This window comes from Onthophagus taurus, chromosome 7 (genome assembly GCF_036711975.1).
Source record: "Onthophagus taurus isolate NC chromosome 7, IU_Otau_3.0, whole genome shotgun sequence".
Lineage (NCBI taxonomy): Eukaryota > Metazoa > Arthropoda > Insecta > Coleoptera > Scarabaeidae > Onthophagus > Onthophagus taurus.
The window spans coordinates 14,441,972-14,467,098 of record NC_091972.1 but is presented as its reverse complement, the minus strand read 5'-3'; the positions used below and the strand labels follow the sequence as shown (position 1 = coordinate 14,467,098).

Sequence of the window (25,127 nt, the reverse complement as noted above, 5' to 3'; positions counted from 1 at the left end):
ATTTCTTGTAAGATCTTTTTACTAAAAACGCGTATATTTATAATTTTAGTTTCTCGGTTATCACGAAGGTCAGTTGCAGGAAAAGTTATTTTTTGAGCATTATGGTCAGAAAGAGCTGATACTAATACTTCACTGTTATAAGTTAACATAAACGTTATCTATAAGTGTGCTATTCCGTTTCGTTATTCTTGTTGTTGCTGTAATGCAAATTTATATTTAAATCTCCCATCAGTAGTAATTTGTACTTCAATGATAACGATGATAATTTTACAAGCATATCTTCCATTGTATTGAAAAATTCTACTAGATCACTTGGGTATTCCTCGAGTTGTCTATACGCTGTAGATTGTATCAAGGACGATAGTTCTAGTTTTAGTTGTTATTCAGTGCTAGATTGTTATATATTTTTGATTGAAATAAAACTAGAACTAACACTAGACCTAGAACTAGAAACATTCGGGTTTAGCCGCACGTCTCTCAAGACGGCTAAACCAGAATGATTCTAGTTCTAGGTCTAGTGTTAGTTCTAGTTTTAACTGTTGTTTTACGCTAGATTGTGTATTTTTATTGAATCAAAAGTTGAACTATCACTAAACCTAGAACTAGAAACATTTGGGTTTAGCCGTCTTAAGAGACGCACGGCCAAACCCGAATATTTCTAGCACTAGCTCTAAACCCCAACTAACACTAGCATAAGAAGTAGTATTAAACCTAGAACTAGAATCATTCTGGTTTAGCAGTCTTTAAAGACGTGCGGCTAAACCCAAATGTTTCTAGTTCTCGGTTTAGTGTTTGTTCTAGTTTTATACCAGCACTATCACTAGAACTAACACAAGATCTATAACTAGAATCATTCGGGTTTAGCCGCACGTCTTTAAAGACTGCTAAACCCAAATGATTCTAGCTCTAAGTATAGTGTTAATTCTACATAGTAACAATGCCAGTGTAAAACTAGAAGTAATACTAAACCTAGAACTAGAGACATTCGGGTTTAAGACGGTTAAATCCGAATGTTTCTAATTCTAGGTATATATCTTAGTTCTAGGTATAGTGTTACTTGTAATGCTAGTGTTAGTTTTAGATTATTGTATATACTTTTGGCTATAACGTTTTTTTTTGTGTAAAAGTAAAATGTCCACTTGTAATAATTTCCGGGGTAATCTGAAAATTGATTTACAACCGTTGTCTCTTTGTGTAACGAGACCTATTGTTTTGGTTTTCCGGTCCGCTTCGGACCTCGTTTTCGTATACGAAGAGAGACTGTGCGCGTTTAGTGACGAGATCAAAGTTGATCAAGCAGAGGGGGTGGCGGTTGTTTGCCGCCGTTTTACGCTCGTGTTTATTTGATTTCTCTCCATCGGGGCCGCGGTGATTGATGACCGAGTGCGAAAACGAGCCACGATTGAAGATTTTACGCCTTCCTCTTCTATCTCTTTATATCTTCCGAAAAATAAAAAAAGTCAAAAAAAAAAAAAGAAAACGAAAAGTTGCGTTCATTTTTAGCTTTGATAAGCGGATCTATAAAAGTTTTACTTCTTTTGATCTATACGGGATATTAAGATTTTTAAGTTTTTACGACTTTTCTTACAAACAAACCGTTTTTTCGGGTTTAGATTTTTTTTGGGGGAATGAAGTGTGGGTTTTTGGGGATTGATTGCGCCCGCGCGTTACTAATTCTCTCCCTATTACTGCGGCGGTTTTCGTTTTAGCAAATGTGCCCGCCAGCTGGCTTGATCTCATAATCTTCCATGTATTCGGGGGGTTAGAGGTTAATTTTAGATGGAAAAAGTGTAGTAGGTAGGGTGGTGGTGGTAGTGTTGGATGATGTGCATCCACTTTCGTTCGTCTTTATTAGTAGCGAACTCCTCTAACATCGATTTATTATTCCTCCTCTCTTTACGCTTTTCACTAAATCACCCCAAAAATAAAAATTATTACCTTTTCTAAATTTAGTCCCTAAATTCAGTTCGTTTTCCTAATTTATCGTAATATTTACAAATACGTTTTAAAATAACCCTATAAATTTAATATATAATTTAGGTTTGCACTTAGTAAACAAATCTTTTCATGGTTTTGTTTAGATTTTAAATCTAAACTGAGTATTTTTAGACTTTTTTGAAGAATAATTACAAGCTAAGGAATAATCGTTTGAAACAATGCATGGTAATTTTCCCTTTGCGAGGGTATTTTCGCGTCAAAGAACACACCTATAGGTAATTAAAACACATTAAAACCGGCCGGTTTCGAGCTAATATGGGTTCTCGGCGCGAGAAAACGTTTAGTACAAGTATAAGACGGCGCAGATTCCGTCTCCCCTTAAATAATCTCTTCTCTTGACGTTTCTGATTGATACCCTAACGTTTTCTTCCGCCCACCCTCTATTTTCTTTAAAAAGACTTTTCTACTTTTCCTCTATAGTTAACAAAAAAATCTTTGCTTTTTATTAAATTTACCTGTTTCATTTCTTTGAACTCATTGATCTCGGTTTTCTTACGTTTTCTTTTCGGGGTTTTAGGTATCGGACTTGAATATTCAACGTCGGCCATTTCGGAACCGTCCAAGTTGTCAAGAATCGAATTAATTCTGTCGTCCAAACGTTGTTGTTGCTGCTGTTTTGGCAAAAAACCGTTCACCTAAATCCCACACACAAAGATTTTCCATAAACAACAAATTCATAAAAAAAAACAAAATAACTCCAAACAAAACATAAACAATAAACAGTTTTATTCTCATCTCATTATTCCTCATTAACCAACCGGTTTTATTTTCTTTCCATTTAAATAATTTAATGTGAATTATAATAAAAAAGAAAAGTTACCAAATAACAATCAACAACAACACTTGATCGAAAATAAGAGAAACTAACAAACAGAGAAAAAGTGTTCAAAAATGAAGAAATAAAAAAAAATAATACATTATAATACGTAAAATACAAAATAGTATTTATAAATACGCCCCTGTAAGACGATAAATACCGTCTTAATGTGAAAACGTTTCATAAATCTGTAAGGAAAGCGTCTCCTCGCAGATGTGGTGTTTGGTATAAACTACCATATAAAACGAAATGAGATAGAGAAAGAGAGAAGTATAAAACGTATTCCGTATACCAAAAACGCCGTTCTCTTCGTCTTCTTCTCGAGCTACTCTTTATGCATCATAACGCGACACCGAGAGAATTTAACTGATTTATTTGTTGCGCGAAGGTGGCGGGCGGTTGTTGGGTCTTGATATTAAAATATAATGACGCCCACCAAGTTCGAGACACAGACGGAAATAAAGAAAGAAAAGAAGGGTAGAGGTAAGGTAGTAGAGGTGCCAGATTATATTCGACTTTCAATCCTATTACTCATTCTCAAGACACTGTAGAAAGTGATTTTGTAACGCAACTCTTCTTTTATTATGAAGATTTCAGATTTTTTTTTTCAGAATTTAATATAAAAATAAATACAAGATAAATTTAAAGATATTAAAACGCACAATATATTAATTGAATTGAAATTATAATCTAAAAAGGAGAAGGTATCTCATAATAAATGAACCATAACGTTATTTAAAATAATTGGTTGTGATTAAATTATTATGAGATGTAAATATAAATTATAGCTTATTTCCAAAATGCAAATGTCAATTCTATATTTTTAATTTAAACTATGTTCTGCTTTCCAGATAAGTTTCTTATTAGACTTGTTGCATTTTCGTAACAAACGATACCAGTAAAGTAACAAAATCATGCAAATGATAAAGGATTTAAAATATAACAACAAAACATAATGCTCAAAAGTCAATAACAGGCTATTATTACTTCCGTATCCTATTGCGTCCAGAATTCTGGAAATCAGGCTTCACTTAGCTAGTTAGTAAGTAATCGTGTCATATTTTGGTTCTGATATCACATTTTAAATTTCAAAATGAAATGAGACAAAGTTTAGCAATTACGCTTGTAATAAGCACAAATATTGCTGGACAAGGAACATAAAGTGATATAAAATCTGGGTAATTACTTCGTGGAGGACAAAATAAAGCACCCCGATGATGTAAAACCATATTTTCGATAGCAATATCTTGTAATTCAAGAACAGCTTAATCTTCACAGGACGACATGCTTCAAAAACAGTTATTGTCACTGTAAGAGGCTAAAATCAATTTTAATCTGATCAAGCGATGATGAAAACGCATTGATATTCCGAAGAAAATTGTGTTATTTCAATACCCTTCTTTACCCTTTACTTTGAAAAGGGTAATGAAATCAAGATATTTACCTAATCGTGATACGAGCAGAGATGACCTGAAGGATAAGGTTTGCTTATATATATTTGTTTATATAAATTGAAAGTGTACAACTCGGTGGCAGTCCCAATATTAACATATGCCAGTGAATCATGGGCACCCCAAGACGGAAAATAGTGTTGAAGACGATGAAGAGGAGATAATCAGCAAAAAATTAGAATGGAACATAACACAATAGTAAAATAAGTATTTGAAGCAAAAAATAAGGGTAAGAAAAGGAGAGAAAGAAGAGAGGGAAGACTCTAGTAGATATAAAGGAATTAGCCAGGAACCGGAGGGAGTAGAAGAACTGGATGGAGGAATAGGAAAAGATTTATCCGACGCTATCAGGCATAAGGATCAGGAGAAGAAGAAGAATACAAATGCACCATTTTGTATTGGAAAATCCAGTCATACAATGCAAATACTTCCTTATTTCTAAGGTAGCAGAAAGCTTATTTCAGAAGCAAACAAAAAAATCGTACAATTTGTTCTAATTAAACTGCTGAAGCCAAAATTTCTCATACATTCAATTTTATCTTTCCATGATCATTGTTTTAATTCATTTCTTTTGCTTTTTGATTATTTTTGTAGGAATTTGCCAAATTTAGATCAAGTATCTTCCATAATTCAAATTTGTAGTGAAAATAGAAAATTTTAACTAGAATGGTTTACCTAAGAAGTCAGCTATTACTTTTTCTTGGCTGTGGACTACGAAAAGACCATTTAAAACAGGTAATTAGCACGTGGGAGGATTCAAAAGTAGCTTTGCACTAGAAAGGAATTCCGGGACATAGATAGACGAAGAGTATGATAACTTCATCGCAAAAGAAAACTACACAGGAACCTAAAGTCGCTCTCAGGTTTCATGACCGGTCATACGTCCCTAAAATGACATCTACTTAACATTGGACAAGCTGAGGATTAAGCTTGTCGATTTTGCAATGAAAAGTCAGAGATCACTGAACATATTCTGTGTGAATGCGCCGCCTAAAACACAAAATTTTCGGAATGACTTGCCTGACACCTATTGACCTAAAGGAACAAGACCTTGGAGCAATACCAAGGTTCATCAAAGACGTAGATTTGCCCTAAACCTTTGGAGGGCTTAAATTACAATAGATCTATCCATTAGACCGGCAGCAATAATAATTTCCTTTTCTTTGTCCATAGATAACTCTAAAGGAAATGGTTTTAAGTACATTTTTAGGTATTTTAAGGAAGCATCAACTTTTATTTTATCATTGTATCTATTTTTGACTCCTGTTACCCTCCAAAACTACAGAGTACAACTTTTGTTCTGCTTTTCTTCCTTGCTGCAAATTTGTTATTATTTATAACAGCTAACAGACATCATATATTATCATGTACACAACATATATATTATTTTTTTATGATGATCTAATTTTCCTTGATAATTTGTTGAAAGATAAAACTTTACAGTATTTTGACTAAAGTAAGTGACTAAAATAAGTCACTTTACAACAAAACTATGCAAATATATCATCTGACACCATTCGTTGGAGCTATCAAGTTAATTAGAGAGGACATTGAGGTATTGCAATCCTAGCTCTTTATCTGTAAGTAAGGATCATTCAAATATTACAAAACTTTCGTCACTGGTAAAGTACCTAGTCTGAAAAATCATTAAGAAGAAGACCAAATAGGAATAGTCTCAAAATAGGACTCTTGTAACTAATAATCACCTATTGTACCATATTCAACATATATGACCAAAGGAGAATTACACTGTCGGAATTGTAAGACGATGAGCTGAGAGATATTTCCAAAACAGATTATCATAGGATCATAAGACACTATCAAAAGTAACAATAATTCATGTCTTTTATAAGGATTATACAGGTACTTACAACGCAACAATAAAATCCTATTTTCAAAAAGCATACCATGAAGCTCGACGTGATCGGCAATCTGAATTTACATAAATTTTTCAAATACTTTGAATGAGGTTGGAAGAAAACTTATGAAACATCTATAATTCATGCAATAGCTTTAATCGCCACTGACGCAACCTTGAACATAATGATGTCAGTCCCACTAAATCTTAATTTCTGCGTAAAACCTCTGCAGTTTCAAATATTCGGAAGATAACTGTCCAAAAGGCACTGTAGTTTATTGGTAGATGTGCCAATAAAGATCATATCAACCTTAAGTTTCGCCATAGCGATCTAACTATGAAACAATAAGCTTATTTGTTTTATAACGATTGCAGAAAACACAAACCAAATGATATAATACATCCATCACAAATTCTACTCTACGTTCTGGTTTAATCACCACTTTCATTAAAGGTCACGTCATTATCAATAAGTAGATCTCACGAGAAAAATTTAAGCAAAAAACTTAGCACCCCTCTCATCTCATAGTAATCGATTTGGAAAACTCAAGATTGTAAACCGCCAAATATGAATTAGTAATAGAAATTAGTAACTCAAGATGGTCTGGAATATTATTTGTAACAACCACCGATCTGAAACCCCACCAGGTTAATAAAGACGATAGCAAGGCAATTATTATCCCTAATAGATTGCGTAATTTTTGGTGGGAAACCACAAGAAGAAGGAAGATTACAAAGTTTAGTAGTATTCATTGTAACAACGCCTTTAGGGTGTGTTCAAACATTGTGAGCAACATGCAGAACATAATTTTGCCGCGCGCAACTTTGAACATACCAAAGAATGTTTACGCGATGTTTACATCCCCTCAGCTTGGTTAACACTCCAATAACATTGTAGTAGCATTCCTAGATGGTAACATTGAAAATTAAATCATTTTTAAATTATGTTAGTAGCAATAGATCTCAACAGAGAGCGTTTTTACTGGTTTTGAACCATATCTTGCCGTTTGGAACAATCTTGAGCTTTGCATTCATCAATTTTCTTTTGATTAATATTATTTATCTATAGGTATCTATGGTTTCTATCTGAATCAAAGTTTCATCTTGTAACTCTACCCCAATCCTTTTCAATGTGTCTAAATAAACCTGCAGGCGAATATTAATACCTATTTAAGATATCTCAAAACTTTATGCACTTCTTTATGCCTTATGCACTTAAGTAAATTAAAAATAAAATCAACTTAAGTTGAAATTAAAATCCTTGAAAATTAAAAGAAGTCAAAATAAAGGAGTTCGCCCAACACACATCGACTTCAAAAGGAAAAAAAAGAAAATAACGCTTCCAAATAACAATAATAAACCCCTTCCTTCCAAAGTTTTAATTCTTAATAATCGTAAATCACCGAACTGAAAACTCGTAAAAGTCGAACCGCATCACACAGTCGGACCGAAGCCCGAATTATAATACTCTACCGAGAAAAAATCACAATCGCCCGAGAGTTCTCGTTCGGAAAACGAATTAAAAAAATAATAATAAAAATTAAAAAAAAAAAATAGGATACACACATCCAGACAAAAACGTCCCCCCTTAAAAACGTGAAAAAGAGAGTATCCTTCATGTTTTAGTTGAAGAAAGACGGAAAGTTTACAGACTTCGTTGTTATAAAGGGTTTTCGGTTTACGAACATAGTTTTGGTCTCTAAAAAGAAATTATGCGCTATAAAAATCTTAAGAGCATGCGCACAAAACTAAATTAAGGTTCTTATTATTTTTAATATAATTTTAGAGATCGTAAATTTTTTTAATAAAAATTTTAAAAACGAAAGGTTTAAAATTAAAATAAAGGGTGTTTTATTTTAAGTTTAAAGAAAAGAAAAGGATTTAAAAAAGTTAAAGACTCTTAAAAAGGGGTTTAGTCTACGGGTAAAAATTTATCGCAGGTCGAGACTTGTCAAAATACTTATAAATTCGTTGATTTGTCGTTTTGGCGACCGACAAAGTAAAATACCCGAAAAACGACCGAAAAAAAACTCAATCCCCTTTTTGTTCCGAGCTTACGGCGTCGATTTCGATATAAACGTTACAGTTTTACGATCCGAAAATTGCCTCCTCAATTAATTTATTATTATTCTTTAAAAAGGTGCCACCACATTTGAATAAATTGCAACTATGTTGCAGTTTTTTTGAAAACATTTCTTCGTTTCTTTATTTTCGAGAGCGAGAAAGAGACTTTTGTGGGCCATAAAAATCATTTCTTTACGAGATTTTTTGATACGAAAGGTGATGATTATTTCTTGTTATAAAACACCAACTTTTATGGTTTCCGTTTTCATTTTTTTTGTTTAATAACTCTCCGAAGAAGACAAATGTAATTAAAAAAATCAATTGAAAAATAATCACTTTTTATAATAAATCCAAAAACCTGTCCAAAATGAAAAAAAGATTCATGTTCAAATGAAAAAAAAACATTTAAAGCTAAAACAAAGAAAAGCTATTAAAACAGAAAAAAAGCATTAATTATTCTGTTTTAAGTTATACTTTTGTGTATTTTTAATACGCATGCTGATGATTAATTAAAAAAAGAGAAATTAAATAAAATATCAGTGGGTTAATAGGAATCAAGCAAAAAATAATAATTGTTGTAGATCAAGCATTTTTACCAAATTTACCAAACGGAAAAAAGATGAAAATAAAAATGTTTAATAATAATGAAAGCATAAAAACAAGCAAAAGAATGAGTAAAATCCTGACCTGTTTGAATTGTTCCTCAAAAGACCAACTGTTGTTATTCGAGGAACTGCTCCCTTCTGAAGAATGGGGACTGCTGGAACTGGGGCCAGGATTGTTTTGATGTGCCGCTTGTGGGACCAAGTATTGCGGTTGCGGCATCATCGATAAATGAGGTGCCATTTGAAAATTAAACGTTTCTCTGCTACACGGTAAAGGATATTGTTGTCGGTTCCCTTCAAAATCCTCCTAGAAATAAAGAAATACAACATAAAAACATAGAAGAAAATTAAATTGAAAATAAAAATCTTCTGTGTAAAAATTTTAAAGTTTTTTTTTTTAAGTTTTTTTCTAAATATATTCGTTTTATTGAAGTTTAAAAAAATGTTATGTGTTGATATAAGTGTTTTTTACAAGTTTCTTGTTATTTCTTTCTTGTAAGATAAATAATTTCCATTTTTATTTATTTTTTTAAAACAATTTAAGTGTTTATTTCATCATAAAAACGATTACAAAAAATTTATTTACTTACAGCAACTTTAATATCACGAACTTGCATTTTAAGTTTAGCCAAAACGTCGCCATGTTCATGTTCGTTACTATCATCTTCATCGCTACCTTGTGCCTGAAACAAAATCAAAAAAAAATCGTTAACACAAAAAGAATTAAGACCAAAAAAAATTTACAAATTTTGTGTGGTTTCATCAAATTTGTTTACATTTGTTAAGAGACTTTGTTTAGATCTTTTTGACCTTGATCCCTATTTTCTTTTTCTTTCGTAGGGTGTTTACATGGAAGTGTTTATATCAAGGAGGGGGTCCTACTGAACCAGAAAAGGGCCTTGAAGGAAATCCAGAAGAAGCCATGTGTTTAAAAACAAAACAAGATTCTTCTTAACCTACCACAACAAAATTTTAAACTACTAATTTTTTTAAAGATCACGAAAAAAATTATTTTGCAATTAGAACCAAAGTTTGAGTATAAATAATCACAATTTAATTAAGAATATTTAAAAAAATCGTTTTTGTGACAATATTATAATAAAAAAGATTTCATTAAAGTTCTCTAGGCGTATTACAAGCTTTAGAAAAGCAGATGTAGAATTGAACAACTTTTTTTTTTATTTGGAGTAATTAAGCCGAGGTCACTTTCGCCCGAGGGGCTACATCTAGAACTTATCGATACTAAAATCGTAGATTTCCAGAATTATTCTTCATTAAAGTTTTGTATGTTTACTTCAAGTTTTTGGAAAGTAGATGCAGAATTGAGGATGATTAAGCCGAGGCTGAATAACGTTAAAAGATGTGTTTAGAACAGAAAATAAATGATTTAGAATTATTAAGCCGAGGTCGGTTGCGATCGCGACGCTACATCTTAAACTAACCGTACAGATTTCCAGAAATATGGCTTTATACGTGACAGAGTTAAAGTTTTCTATGTTTACTTCACGTTTCTTGCAGAGTAAATGCACAATTTAGCCTAATTAAGCCGAAGTCGCTTGCGGCCGAGGCGAATCTTCGTAGAATTGATATCGAAAGTGAACAACTTTAAAAGATGTGTTTAGAACATGAAATAGATGATTTAGAGTAGTTAAGTCGAGGTCGCTTGCGGCCGAGGCGCTACATCTAGAACTTATCGGCACTAAAACCGTAGTTCTCCAGAATGTATGATTTTTTATGTGAAAGCATTCTAATAAAAATCATTCTTTATTAAAGTGTTGTAGTGTTTACTTCAAGTTTTTGGAAAGTAGATGCAGAATTGAAGATGATTAAACCAAGGCCGCTTGCGACCGAGGCAGTCCATCATGGAATCGATACGAAAGCTGAATAATGTTAAAAGATTTGTTTAGAACAAAAAATAAATGATTTAGATTTATTAAGCCGAAGTTGCTTGCGGCCGAGGCGCTACATCTAGAACTTATCGGCACTAAAACCGTAGTTCTCCAGAATGTATGGGTTTTTATGTGACAGCATTCTAATAAAAATCATTCTTTATTAAAGCGTTGTACGTTTACTTCATGTTTTAGGAAAGTAGATGTAGAATTGAGGATGATTAAGCTGAGGCCGCTTGAGACCGAGGCAGTCCATCATGGAATCGATACCAAAGCTGAATAACGTTAAAAGATTTGTTTAGCACAAAAAATAAATGATTTAGCTTTATTAAGCCGAAGTCGCTTGCGGCCGAGGCGCTACATCTTGAACTAACCGTACACATTTCCAGAAGTATGGCTTTTTACGGGGTAATATTCTAATAAAAATTATTCCTCGTTTAGTTTTGTATGTTTACTTCTGATTTTAGGAAAGTAGGCGCAGAATGAAGGTTGATTAAGTCAAGATCGCTTGTAGACTAGGCAGTCTATCATGGAATCGATACCAAAACTGAACAACTTTAAAAGATGTGTTTAGAACAGATAATAGATGATTTATAATAATTAAACTGAGGTTGCTTGCGGTTGAGGAGGTATATTTAGAACTTTTCGATCCTAAAACCGTACAGTTTTCCAGAATGTTTGATTTTTTATGTGACAGCATTGTAATATAAATAATTCTTCATTAGAGTTCAGAAGATTTACTGCCCGTTTTAGGGAAATGTATTCATTCAACCTGTTTAACCCGATGTCGCTTATGACCGAGGCGCTACATCATGTTATCGACACCAAAACCAGACAGTTTTAAACGATTTGATTATTTTTATCTTTCAACCTTGTAATATAAAAGGATATTCTCTGAAGTACGTTACGTTTTCTTGCAGGAAATTCATGACCTAGAGTAATTAAGCCGAAGTCGCTTGAGGCCGAGACGCTGCATCATACTATTCGCACAATACTAAACTATAACCGTTTTAAAAGAGTTTTTATCTAACAACATCCTAATATACAAGATTTTTCTTAAACTATGATTCTTGCTTTTTGACAGGGAATACTTGATTTATATTTCAAGTTCACCATGATGAAGCAAAATTATCAGGCTTTGCTTGTTAGGTGTTCTGAACAAGATTAGGGTTGTACTACCTTTTATAGTGATGTTCAAAGAAGACCCGTGATATTTGGTCATATAGGATGCTGCCAGAAACGCGATGCAAACGTTTTTTGAAACAGCTCACAGCATATATTTTCAATACCATTGCACAAAATTGATTAAAATACATTGTATCTCACAATCATATAATTTTTCATTTCTGATGATATGAACAGGTTTCAGAGTGTCGTATTTTCGTTATAAATCTAAATGTAAGACATTTTCTTTGGTATTTGGGCTAAGGCCAAGGAGCCATAGAAACTTTTATAATGTACTCCGTGGTCTTCGCCAAAGGTTATAAGTTAGGAAACAAAAATGTTTTGTTCTTATAATTTCAATCTTTAAGTTCTTCGACTCTAATTTTAATAATTGTGCATAATCACACCAATTATTTACGCAAAGTAGATGTTTAAAATAAATTGATTCCTAATTTGAAATGATTCTAATAATTATTATTTTCGGTACCGATTTCGGATTATTAAAATCATCATCAGCTGATTTGTTAATAATTAGAAAACATTAATAAACGTCATTATTTGGTTACCAATTCTGTTCAAAAATTAGAGTCCTTCCATCGAGTAATGTCTGGTTAAAATTAACCTGGACCACTAATTAATATATATAATTCATGAATAAACTTAATTAAAGTGATGCTGTTCGAAAATTAATCAGTTAACCCTCGATTAACGCCAGATTAAGCGTTGATTACCATTGTTTGTAGAATCTAATCTAACTATTTTGGTTAAATGTGATTTAAATACTGGGATTATGGTCATTATTTAGATTAGGGATCAGCAAACTTGTTTTTATTATTAACTTAACTAAATATTATGGTCGATTAATTAATAACGATTAATTTTAAAGTTAAATCGATTTGAAATTGTGGATAAGATAATGATTAAGGAAACTTTCTAGAAGGAAAATTTAACTAAACCTGTAAAAAATTCTTCACAAAAAAATCTGTACTCATTAATATCAAACAAAACTGATTTTTTTTTATTTTAAATGTAAACCCGAAAAGAAATTATAATAATTGCGTATCCTCGCCTAAAGGCAAAAATTTTATTATTACATCCCTCGACGCAACCGAAAAAATCGAAAAGCAAAAGCCCCAATTTCAGTCACGGTTTCGTGAAAAAAAATCCATTATTTTTTATTTCAACTTATTTAAATTAAAATCCTTCGACAAAAAAAAAAGAACGATCTCGTGATTTCAGTTCCACTTTCGCGCCCTTATTACAACTTTTTTTTTCAGCTCGTTTTCTTTTTCTTTTTAACCTAAAAACGAACCGTGCAACTCTGGCAGATGGAATAAAACTGTGCAGCAGTGTGTCGGCAATTAACACAGCTATTTCGTTCCTGCTGCCGCTGCTGCTACAAGTTGCATGCAACCAAGAAGCAACGCTTCGACCGTGTACGCTTCGGATATTTATCGGAGGTTAATTTTGCAAAAGACCAGAAGAGAAAGAACACCAAGGGGCAAAGAGGGAATCGAGTGAAACGTTCTCGAACGCCAATTTATTGCACGCAACTTTTAAAACTTAAATATGTCCAAGTCGATAATAGCGAAAATATATTTTGAAATTAAAAACAAATAATGTACAGGTTGTTTTTTATTTTAAATCTTATTATTATTTAAATTTGTAATTTTATCCTAATTTAAAAATAAGGGGTTGTTTAGTATAAGAAGTCTTACATTTTCGTCTACTTTTACCGTGAAATCTTATACTATTGGGATTTAAATAATAAATCAGATGTCAAAATTGGTGCCGACTGGTCGGGGGGTTTCTTTTATGGGTTTGGATAAGTGAAGAAGAGACAAAGAGAAGGACGCTCTTAAGAAGAATATAAGGGGTGGTTTGGCGCCCGATTTTTCGCCCTCCCACTACATAAAGAGCCTCCGAAGCGTGTTTTCCGGGCTATAATACTTTTCAAATCGGCGACAACGTTATTGTAGTAGTAGTAAGAGACGCCGACAGGTCCTCTTAAAATAAACCTTTTTTTTTCTTTCTATTTCTTCGGGGTGGTTGTATTTTGACCATTCACCCTCAATCCGGACGTGATCAATGAAAAGAAACATGCTTTTGGTCAATTTTTTTGGGAAACGACCTTAATTCTTGAAATTGTTTTTTTGTTAAAAACCAAAAGAAATTTTTCTAGGAAATTTTAGATATTCTTTGAGGGATGATTTTTTACTTGGAATTTAGTTATATAAAATAAGTTGTTGTAGCATTTGTACGGTTTAAAAATTCAATAAACACCCGATTATACACATAAGAAATCTTATACGAGTAGTAGAAGGAAGTCAAATCAATTTCTCCCCTTCTTCTTCTTCAAGGTGGGGTATGGAAAGAGATAGATTTTAATCCAATTTTAAAATTGCATTATGTTTATAATGGAATAATATTAACATGAATGAAGCCATCGAAACGGGTCTTCGAAATTGGATACAGATCGTCAACAAATCCAACAAATTTTAATTTCCTTAACCATTTCTTTTTTTCCTCTCTTTTTTGTACTCTTCTATTTCTCTTTTTCTTCTACCTACTGTATATTTAGAATAGTGGTGCGTTATCTCACCCTCGTAAATTCCCGGTAGGCACGCACTATAGATATTTTTAAAGGCTGATCACGTGCTAGAAACGGTTAGGGTAGGTCGGAAGTGACGTCATCAGATAAAAACCCACACACATAACAATATCCATCACTTTTTATTTTTTTCTCTTTTTAAATCTTCTCCTTTACACTCTTCATGTTTTCTTTTATTCTTCTTTGTTTAAGTTTAACCAATAAATAAAATGATTCAAAGATAAGATGGCATGCGTCTAGAAATAAATCTTAATAAATCTCAAACGTTATTATAATATTAAAGTTAAGCTAATTTGTATTTATTATGTTTCTCAAGGTGTTGTGTTATGCAACAAAATGTGTAGTAGTTCGACGTAGTTAATAATTTATGGGGTATTACTTGAAACGTACCCACAACACACATGAAAGAAAAAAAAAAGTACTGGGTTTGCGATTGAAAGCACCTAAAAGGTTTCGCATTTCTCCACACGTACATGGATAAAACGGTGTTGTGCAATGAATTGTATGCAAATTTGAAATAACTTTGTAAAAAGTATTTTTTTTTAGACACGTGTCAATTATATCAATAAAATTATAAGTTAAAAATGGAGAGGGTGATAGTATTTTTTGAATTTATGAGAAAATAATCTTTGTAGAAATAAATAATTGTAATACTTGGTGTAAGAGAAAATTTTAATCCATGCAATTAGAACATAAAGATGTCTTTCCTTAAAATATCATCATTCTTATATTGATCAGCGGATTTCTTTTGCTTCTTGTTCCTAATAGTGTCAATTTAAATTCCAGCAAGTACTTAGCAAAATCGAGGTTGGTAACGAAGTTATCATATTCGTTATCAGCTGGCTTAAGATGGTTGGGTAAGATCTTTAATTACTCAAAGTCCCTTTCTTACCCCCACATGTTGTTTCATCTTCTACCAACATTCAGTTATAAATGCATGAATTGCCTATTTTGACATCTCTTGTTATGCAAATATTAATACTATATCTTCCGGACTTTAATTTTAAGTATTATAGAAAGGCACACATACCTCACTTTCACTTCAATAGTTTCAGTTAAGTAATAATATCAGTAATAATGAATTTTATAATTGTACAACAAATTTTTAGAGGTGTTTTAGAGGTTTTAGAGGTTGTTTAGATGTACAAAATCATTTCATTCCAAATTTGATTCGTTTCTGAAATTATTTCTTCCAAATTGTAATCATCTACGAATTCAGAGTTTTAGCCATAATATTCTAGTTGCGAATTTGGATTAGCCAAAGTTTTCAGCAAATTTTTAGGTCTTCTGGTTACACATCTTTTGCGAAATTGGTGTGGTAATATGTAAACGATGAGTGTTGAATAGTAGCAACATATGTAAAAACACATAATCAAAACCTACAATACTAAGAAGCCAATTACTGGACTGATAGATCATTAATGGCGTAACCAAGGAAGTTAACATAAACATTCAGGAATGTGGCACTTTGTTGGACGTATTCATTCCTGTAAAAGGTAAAGTTTCCCAATAATTGCATAATTAGTGCAAATAGACGATAAAGTTGCAAAAATTATAATATTTAGATAATTAAAATAAGCTTTGATTAGTATCTGATGACTTTTAAGTAATTCATTTTCAATAAGGCTGTATTGTATATAATTACATGTCACCTGTTAGTATTTGTTACCTCCTAAAATTTTTTAAGACTTTCAGCTTTCCAGCTATTTATTTGCTTAACATCCGTTCACTTTTCTCTATTTACCAATCTCGAATTATCTTGAACATTCCTGATCTATTGTCTTTGATCTGCAGAAGATTTAAAACTACTACTCTACAATTTCGAAAAAGGTTGACATCCTGCACTGTCATTTCGAAATTTTAATGATTTTCTGGCAAAGAAACGATCAGCAAAAGTTAAGTAGGGATGTACTCCAAGAAATTCAAATCGGGCCATAGAAATATCCCAGATGAAAAAGGAAGTTCAACGTGGGCCACTCTACTATCGTTCATCGTGCCAAGAAACTGAGTTGAATAAGTATGAAAAAGCACGCAAATTATGACTCTCTGAACTCTCCGGCAACAAAGACAGTTCGCAGCAGCTTAGTTCCTGAAGAATCTCCTTACTGCCAATGAAACATGGGTTCATCCCAACATTGTCAGCATCATGTCAATATCGCCGTAGAAGCTAGGGTCAAGAGTTGGGTATAAGATCCTTCTTCGGTCTTGTTTGATGCTTATTTTATCAGATGTACACAGAAAGTACGTAACCTAATGCTGGTAACTAATTTTGTTATCAGTTGTTATTCTGAACGAACAACGATCACCGAAAGATTAGCTTGCGATCAAAGTTCAGAAAATTTGGATAAGCTCTAAGATCTCTACTGTCTTAGATTGTACTGTCTTTGAGCTCGACATAATTTCTTTGCAGCAAGAGTATGCATATGGATCATACACTGACTAACTAGAATTGTTTTAGTAATAACTTTGTTCATAGAACAGTTTCTAATTGATAGGAAACTCGTTTTATAGTCGGTCATGTTAAATTATGTACTCACATGTCAATAGATTTGCTGGCATCATTTGTTAATGGAATTTTGAGATTGGAACCAGTCAGAAGCAGGGTTGTTCCAACAACCTCATATTATATTTCTAGTACCTTGGTATAAATTTGCTAATGATGACATTATGATAGTAGTCCAGCGACATTTGAAAATGTACATAATTCAGAAAAAAGTGTAAATTCTTTATATTGGTTGTTAAAAATATATATGCTCTAAGCCATCGTTTCATTCGAAAGTGATATTAAATCTTTTTGCTGAAGCTATCATGCAATGTTTTACTGTGCCCCTTTCAATATTATTTACTTTAAGCTTGTCATAAATGAAAATGTATTTCAGAATGTTGTTCATGAATCCTAGATCCTCTAAGATTGAATTTTAAGCAAACATGTTGGAAACAGTATCATTGACGTAGCTGGTGAATTTGCAACGGAATAACATTTAAAGATCTATTTGTAAAATGTCATTGGTTTGGCTCAATAATTTCAATATTTTAAATAAAAGTTGCAATAATTATGCACCAACCCAAATGACAAAATTGAGATAGTAAATACAGCTGATTATTTAGTATGTACTATGAAAAACAACATTAATTTTGTGAGTCAAGTGTTTGCAGTTCTCCAAATTTTCAGTCTTGGTATTAAGGTGTTGGCAAAGCTTCTAAGACATGTTTTAATGATCCGGATTGATACAATTACACATGATAAGCAAAATTTGTATAGTTTGACGCTATATTATCAAATCTGATTTGTTTACTATAACAAAAAGGAGAAGCAGAAGTTAGTGATACTTGTTATCAAAGATGTGATGACCTTTTTGGAAAGGATTGTGGAAATATTTAATTAACTAGGGCAAAATGGTGAATGTAGCGTAATTTCTTTTATTAGACGAGAACTCTGTAACTTTTGAACAGAAACCGCGATCTCATTCCAAGCATGGTTACCACCCTGCATAAATTTTTGCGTTGTAAGTGACTATTTGGGAAATGGATTAATATCTGAAGTTGAATGATAGAATGAAATGATGAAAGCATTTTTGTGAAAAATAAGAATCTTCCGTTTTCTTCAACAGTTAGTACATCATTCTGGGATAAGATACTAAAGAATACAAAGAAAATACTGGAAAACAAAAGTCATGGATGTGCTTCTACGCACGTATAAAGTTACATACATTCAAAGTACAATGGTAGTAATGGCAAATAGTTGCTTTTATAAACAAGTTTTACGTTCCTAATGGGAACAAATATGCCAAGTATTGTAAATAGAATGAAAATGTATCAAATAGTAAATCTGGAAATAGTTACACTTTTTGTTTTTCAAGTTGTAGTAATTTGCAGGTAATGAGGATGTAACTTCATCACAATATTTTGCAAACGTGAGTTATTTTGTCACACTTTTTTTGCAATAGGACTGGCAAATAAATTTATGCATTAAAAACTATTTTATAGTGTATAGACATAAAATAAGATAAATATCACAACCGCCTTTGAAACTAACTTAACGCAAATTAACAACATTTTCGTTTAATTATATAAAAAAAGTGTCTAAAATAAAATTATAATGCCATACACATTAAAAGTGAGTAAGTGTTCGGTAACAACACTTACGGGGTCTCGAAAAAGCGTTGAATGTCAAACGCATTTGATATATACCCCATTACTAAAGCGTCCCCCCGCGCCGTTAGTGGGGTCTCCGTCCGGTCGCCGCCGCTGCCGACAGTCTTTGCCCCACGGCGTTTATCGCCACGGATTAACAACGTTTCTATTCCGGGAACAATTCGCGTTACATTGTTGCGATCGGGTTAATTGTTCCTTGAAAGGACTCTCCCTCTCTTTCTCTGCACCAACCCAACCCCGTGTCGTATCGGTTATTATTTCTTCGGTTTTATATACACGCGTCATCCACGACATGTAATTCGTGTCGAAACGTTCGCAAACTCAACTTAATGAATTCGAGTTAATTCCAGCTATATTTAAATTAAAAAGAATTAATATTAAGAATTTTTGCATTTTAAGTAGGTAGAAATAGCGAAAGAATTTTTTTTAAGGAAAACTTCTAAAGATAGAATTCAAATAACAGGTAATAACCAAAGTTTATCGCCCCGAGTTTCATTCTTAACATCATGGGCACGTAACGGCGCAACATTTTCGCACAAAGGTCGCGCTCGCGAATAGCTTTGAGTAGCTGCTACCAACGGAGCTTTGCATGGAAATATTGAAACCGGAGACCAAAAGCCTTCTTTTACCATTTTCCCCCCTCGCATGTATGTGCATGTATACCTAGCGTCTTTTTTTTATTCGTACATTTACGTTCTTTGTTTCTCGCGCGGCTATTGTTTGTTTTTAAATGACGCTAGTGGTCTCTATGCCACGCCGATAATAACACACAACAATCCCTCAGCACCTACCACTTGTGCACCAACCGTTCGCACAGATTGAGTAACAACACTAAAAAGATATGACTTAAAAAAAGTCGGTGTAATCTCGTTTCGAATAGATTTCGCAATTATTCATTTTCGATGAGAATGAATAAGAAATAATAAGAGAAAGAAAGAAAGACTAAGATTGTCCGGGTCGATTGTGTTGTAGCAAGTGGGGTCTTTCTAAGAGATGAATTTGCTACATGGAACGGTCGCGATCGCTACACGTCCTCAAGCGGCGCTGACCAGTATTGATACGTTATAGAGGGCACCCCGTCGGTCATTTCCCACGGTTCCTAATCTGTAATACCCCCCTCTTTGACAAATGAAGAATCTTGCAAAATTAACCTCTACATTTCAATAACACCTTCTATATTACAATAAATGTATCAAAAATCACTTAGTTAAGTTTTAATTGTTAGTAAGTGCAGGATTGTATATTTTTATTGAATGAAAAGTAGAACTAACACTAGACCTAGAAGTGAAAGTTTCGGAGATACACGGTTAATACTAGTAACCTAAGTAAATCCTAGTAAAACCCAACTAACACTAGCATAAGAACTAGCACTAAACCTAGAACGCACGTCTCTAAAGACGGCTAAACCCGAATGATTCTAGTTCTAAGTATAGTATTAGTTCTAGTTTTACACTAGCACTGTTACTATGTAGAATTAACACTGTACCTAGAACTAGAATCATTTGGGTTTAGCCGCACGTCTCTAAAGACGGCTAAACCCGAATGATTCTAGTTCTAGGTATAGTGTTAGTTCTAGTTTTACACTTGCAATGTCACTGGAACTAACATTAGACCTAGAACTAGAAACATTTGGGTTTAGCCGCACATCTCTCAAGACGGCTAAACCTGAATGATTCTAGTTCTAGGTCTAGTGTTAGTTCTACTTTTATTTCAATGGAAAATATAGAACAATCTAATGCTGAATAATAACTAAAACTAAAAATAACACTAGCATTGGAATTAACACTAGACCGAGAACTAGAAACATTCGGGTTTAGCCGTCTTAAAAGACGTGCGGCTAAACCCGAATGTCTCTAGTGCTAGGTCTAGTATTAGTTCTACTTTTAGTTCAATAAAAATATTCAACAATCTAACTAATTTTAGTGTTAGTTCTAGTTTTAGATATTATTAAGTGTTTAGGTTGCATATTTTTCATTGCACTAAAACTGTATACTATTATTTTTGATATTCTCTATACAGGGTAATTCAAATTCGACCCCCACCATTGAGATCTCAGAAACCATAAGAGATACAGAAATGGTTAAATAGGGGCAAAGTTGCGTATCTTAGAGCTCATCATTTTTCAACAAAGTTTTTGGATCTAGCCGTTTTAGTTTTTAAAATATGGCCGAAAAAAAAATGACTTTTTCGTTTTTTGTCTATAACTCCTTTATTTTTGGTTTTTTCATGAATATGAAAAAACATTCTTAAAGCAACTTTTTATGAAAAATGTCATGACACAACTAGAAATTTTCTCCGACGTTTGGTTTTCGTGAAACTATCATCAGGTTTATTCTTTTTTTTTTTAATAATTCAATGTTTTTTTAAATGAAATACATGAAAAAATAAACCTGATGATAGTTTAATGAAAACGAAACGTCGGAGAAAATTTCTAGTTGTGTCATGAGTCATGACATTTTTCATAAACAGTTGCCTTAAGGATGTTTTTTTCAGATTCACGAAAAATAAAGAAGTTATAGGCAAAAAACGAAAAAGTAATTTTTTTGTTTTTCGGCTATATTCTAAAACTAAAACGGCTAGATCCAAACACTTAGTTGAAAAATGATGAGCTCTAAGATACGCAACTTTGCCCCCATTTAACCATTTCTGTATCTTTTATGATTTCTGAGATCCCAATGATGTGGGTCGAATTTGAATTACCCTGTATACTCTAAAAAATGTCATATACAATGTTGATCAAAATATAAAATAAACATTTTTCTAAGAAAACAACTTTAACACAAATTTGACAACTCAAACACACATTCTACAACAAAACACAAATTTTAACAACTGGTGATATTGTCAGTAATTACTGAAAACTTTTAAACATCCCTTGAAAATCTTTTACACATTTTGAAAAGCTTCTAGAAGTCTCAGGGGTATTTAAAAATTTCTTGCTTCTTTTGGAAATTATTAGAAATATCCTGTTTGTAAGTCCTAACAAAGATTCCTCGGTGTTAGGATATCTTAGGAATATTTTACGAATTTCTAAATATCTTTGAAAGTTTTTAGAAATCCTGTGAAAATCTTTAGAAATGTTTAGATTTGTTTGGAAATCCTGCAGGACTTTTAGGCTAATCTAAGCCTAAAATTAGACAAATTTTAATAATCCTCTTTTTTAATTCTTTCACCTTAAAGACACTACATATTCTTGAAACCTATGTATTAATTACCTATGTCTTATAAATAGTTATAACTCTAGTTTTAATTGTTAGTCAGTACTAGATTGTATATTTTCATTGAACGAAAAGTAGAAATAACACTCTAACACCGTCTGAAGATGCACGGCTAACACTAGCAACCTAAGTAAACTCTAGTAAACCCCAACTAACAATAACATAAGAACTAGCACTGGACCTAGAACTAGAATCATTCGGCTTTAGCCGTCTTTAGAGACGTGCGGCTAAACCCAAATGATTCTAGTTCTAGGTATAGTGTTAATTCTACATAGTAACACTGCTAGTGTAAAACTAGAACTAACACTATACTTAGAACTAGAATCATTTGGGTTTAGCCGTCTTTAGAGACGTGCGGCTAAACCCAAATGTTTCTAGTTCTAGGTCTAATGTTAGTTTTAGTGACAGTGCAAGTGTAAAATTAGAACTAATACTATACAAAGAACTAGAATCATTCGGGTTTAGCCGTCTTTAGAGACGTGCGGCTAAACCTAAATGATTCTAGTTCTAGGTATAGTGTTAATTCTACATAGTAACAGTGCTAGTGTAAAACTAGAACTAACACTAGACCTAGAACTAGAAACATTCGGGTTTAGCCGTCTTAAGAAACGTGTGGCTGGAGTTCTAGGTCTAGTATTAATTACACTTTTAGTTCAATAAAAATATACAACAATCTAACTAATTCTAGTATTAGTTCTAGTTTTAGTTGTTATTAAGTGTTTAGGTTGTTGTATATTTTTCATTCAACTAAAACTAGATACATATTATATTTGATATTCTCTATATACTCAAAAAATTTACAAAAAAAAATGTCATATACAATGTTGATCAAAAAATAAAATAAAAATTTTTCTAAGAAAAAGAAATTTTCAAAGAAACATTTCGTGAGATGTCGTTTAAATATTTGTTTATTGCGGTCAAAAAGTTTGAAAGAAAAGTAGAAAGAAGAGGTGGTTTGGTTCTGATGCGGGGTAGGTACCGAAAATTAGTGCTTACTTGTTCAAACAGGTAGAAGGAGAGTGCTTATCCTAAGTTAATAATCGAACGGGTTGGATCAAATGGACGAAGAGAGGTGGACCACACCTTTAATTGCCCGACGTTGTGATGCGTTATTCTCTCAATGTGTGTGCGTGCGATGGTGCATCCGACGAACCAAATACACAGAACCAGCGTGGAGCGCACAAATTAAATAATCAAATATTGGGTTGGATTAAACAGATTTTATTTGGACGGGGGATGCCACGATGGACGACAAGATCTCGGGTTTCTCTCCTTTTTCATTTGATATATTGACCGAACAGGAAAAAAAACCACAAAAAGATGTGAAATTTTTCGTTTTAAATCGTTGGTATAAAATAAGTTTGTAAATAACTAACGCACACGATCGTATAATTAATTGATCGAACGTACACCGAGGCCAAAACGGTCATTATTCCCTTAATTTTACGACTCCAATATAATAGATGATCTTTTCCTTAGATGGATAGGATTCGATTATGAATTTGCGTTTTGCGTTAACCGTTTAATATCTAATTTTATTTCACGATCACCCATTAAAGATTAAAAAAAAAAGTACGCCATCTAAATCAACAACATTCGTCAAAAATTAAACGCGATCAATCAACGTAAAGTTAGATTGCGATAGATCACAACACGTCGTCACCACATACTTAGGGGAATACTAAAATTATCCCAACCGACCATTTATCGTGCTAAGACTTCGGGTCGGCACAGTTGATTGAATCGAAATCGTAAATTTACCAAATTTATTTGCTTTTCAGATCCCGAGCTTTAATTAATTTAAACGAGTACAAACAAGACGTTTTGAAATCATTAAAACAACAGATTGGTTACCATATGTTTCCCTTTTTCAAATTAGCAAAATTCTTTCTTATATTATATTTCGAATAATTATAAAGTAGCTGTTTATTAACTCATTCCCAACGAAGTGTTAAATACAATTTCTTAGTGATTAAATGTTTAATCACTAAGCAAACAAAAATAACGAGAATTTGACTAATTAATAAAAAAAAATCATTCTTGGTGCAAAATAGTCGAAAAAGGTATGTTTAATGAGTTGATTATTATGTCATTAAATAAGGGACATTTGCCATGTGATGTTTAAAGCGTTTTGAGTACAGGTATATTTATAGTAATTGTTTGGTGATTAAAACGTGGTGTTGCGAAGTGCACGAAATCGTAAAAATTTCCAGCGTGATGAACTAGTAATAAAACATAATGATTTTGATTGAATATTTAATTTTTTATTTGTTTGAGGTTCAAACTCTACCCGAATTTATATCATCATATTAAATGTAAGTGCGTAAGATGTGTCTTAACCTTGAATTCCAGAAAAGCAGCTTAACCCAACCTAAATACAAGTCATAAGTAAGAAGTGTGACTTAATCTTACTAATAATATTTGCAAAACTTCTGGAAGTGTCACTAAAAGTTTATATCTATAACGTGCATGTTTATATGATAAAGTTCGATATGTACTAAGGTTTTGGAATAATCTTGGTAGCAAATGGAAATCGATGAATAAATACAACATAATCCTTTTAAGAAGCTTGTGCCATAAATTTTGATGTCATTATTTTCAAAAGCAGGCACCATAACGTGTTTACCTTGCCAAATATATTTTGAATTCGCTACAAAATAGAAATTTCCTGGAGTGAATATCTCACGGAAACAAGTAACTGGAAACATAAACTAAAATCAGCTGACTCGATAGACAAGTTGAAAAATAAAGACAGGATAGTATAACTCTACCATAAAATAGAATTCGGCAAGACTAAAATACTTGCAAGGAACAGACACTATTGTCAGAGAATGGCCAAATAAGCTCAAGAAACTCATCCAAACTTGGAAGACATGAAGGTTTGAAGGAATGAAGGTATTAGTTCATTAATTAGATTAATCAACTTGAATCTCAAGACACTCATCCATGCCCTCCATTCATTCCACATTATTTTACAATTTCAACAACCACATTAAAGTTTCTCCAGCAAGATTAATTCACATCATGTTTTTAGTTCAGCTCTGTTGACCATGATGGCGTATTAATATTGAAATCCGTAATTGTAGAAGTTTTTATAATGTTTAGGAATTCCTCACAAATTTTAACAACTGCTGGTATTGTTATTAATTACTGAAAACTTTTAGACATCCCTTGAAAAATCTTTAGAAATGTTTAGATTTGTTTGGAAATATTGGCTTAGACTAGAATTTTTGACAATTCTCTTTTTTAATTCCTTCACTTTAAAGAGACACACAACATGGACAACGTGATTAATTA

General features: G+C 32.6%; 1 protein-coding gene across 6 annotated transcripts in view; it reads right to left on the bottom strand.

Annotated features, from left to right (window-relative positions):
- LOC111413077 (retained) overlaps positions 1 to 25,127 on the bottom strand; it is a 109,410-nt gene that overhangs the window by 61,055 nt on the left and 23,228 nt on the right. For 5 of the 6 annotated variants that reach the window (XM_023043914.2, XM_023043915.2, XM_023043912.2 and 2 more), the window contains 3 exons: positions 9,384 to 9,476; positions 8,876 to 9,100; positions 2,454 to 2,633 (listed from right to left, as the gene is read on the bottom strand). In XM_023043914.2, coding sequence (XP_022899682.1) covers positions 2,454 to 2,633; positions 8,876 to 9,100; positions 9,384 to 9,476 — 498 coding nt within the window. The remainder of the gene's footprint in view (positions 1 to 2,453; positions 2,634 to 8,875; positions 9,101 to 9,383; positions 9,477 to 25,127) is intronic. The other variant, XM_023043916.2, reaches the window with a different exon arrangement.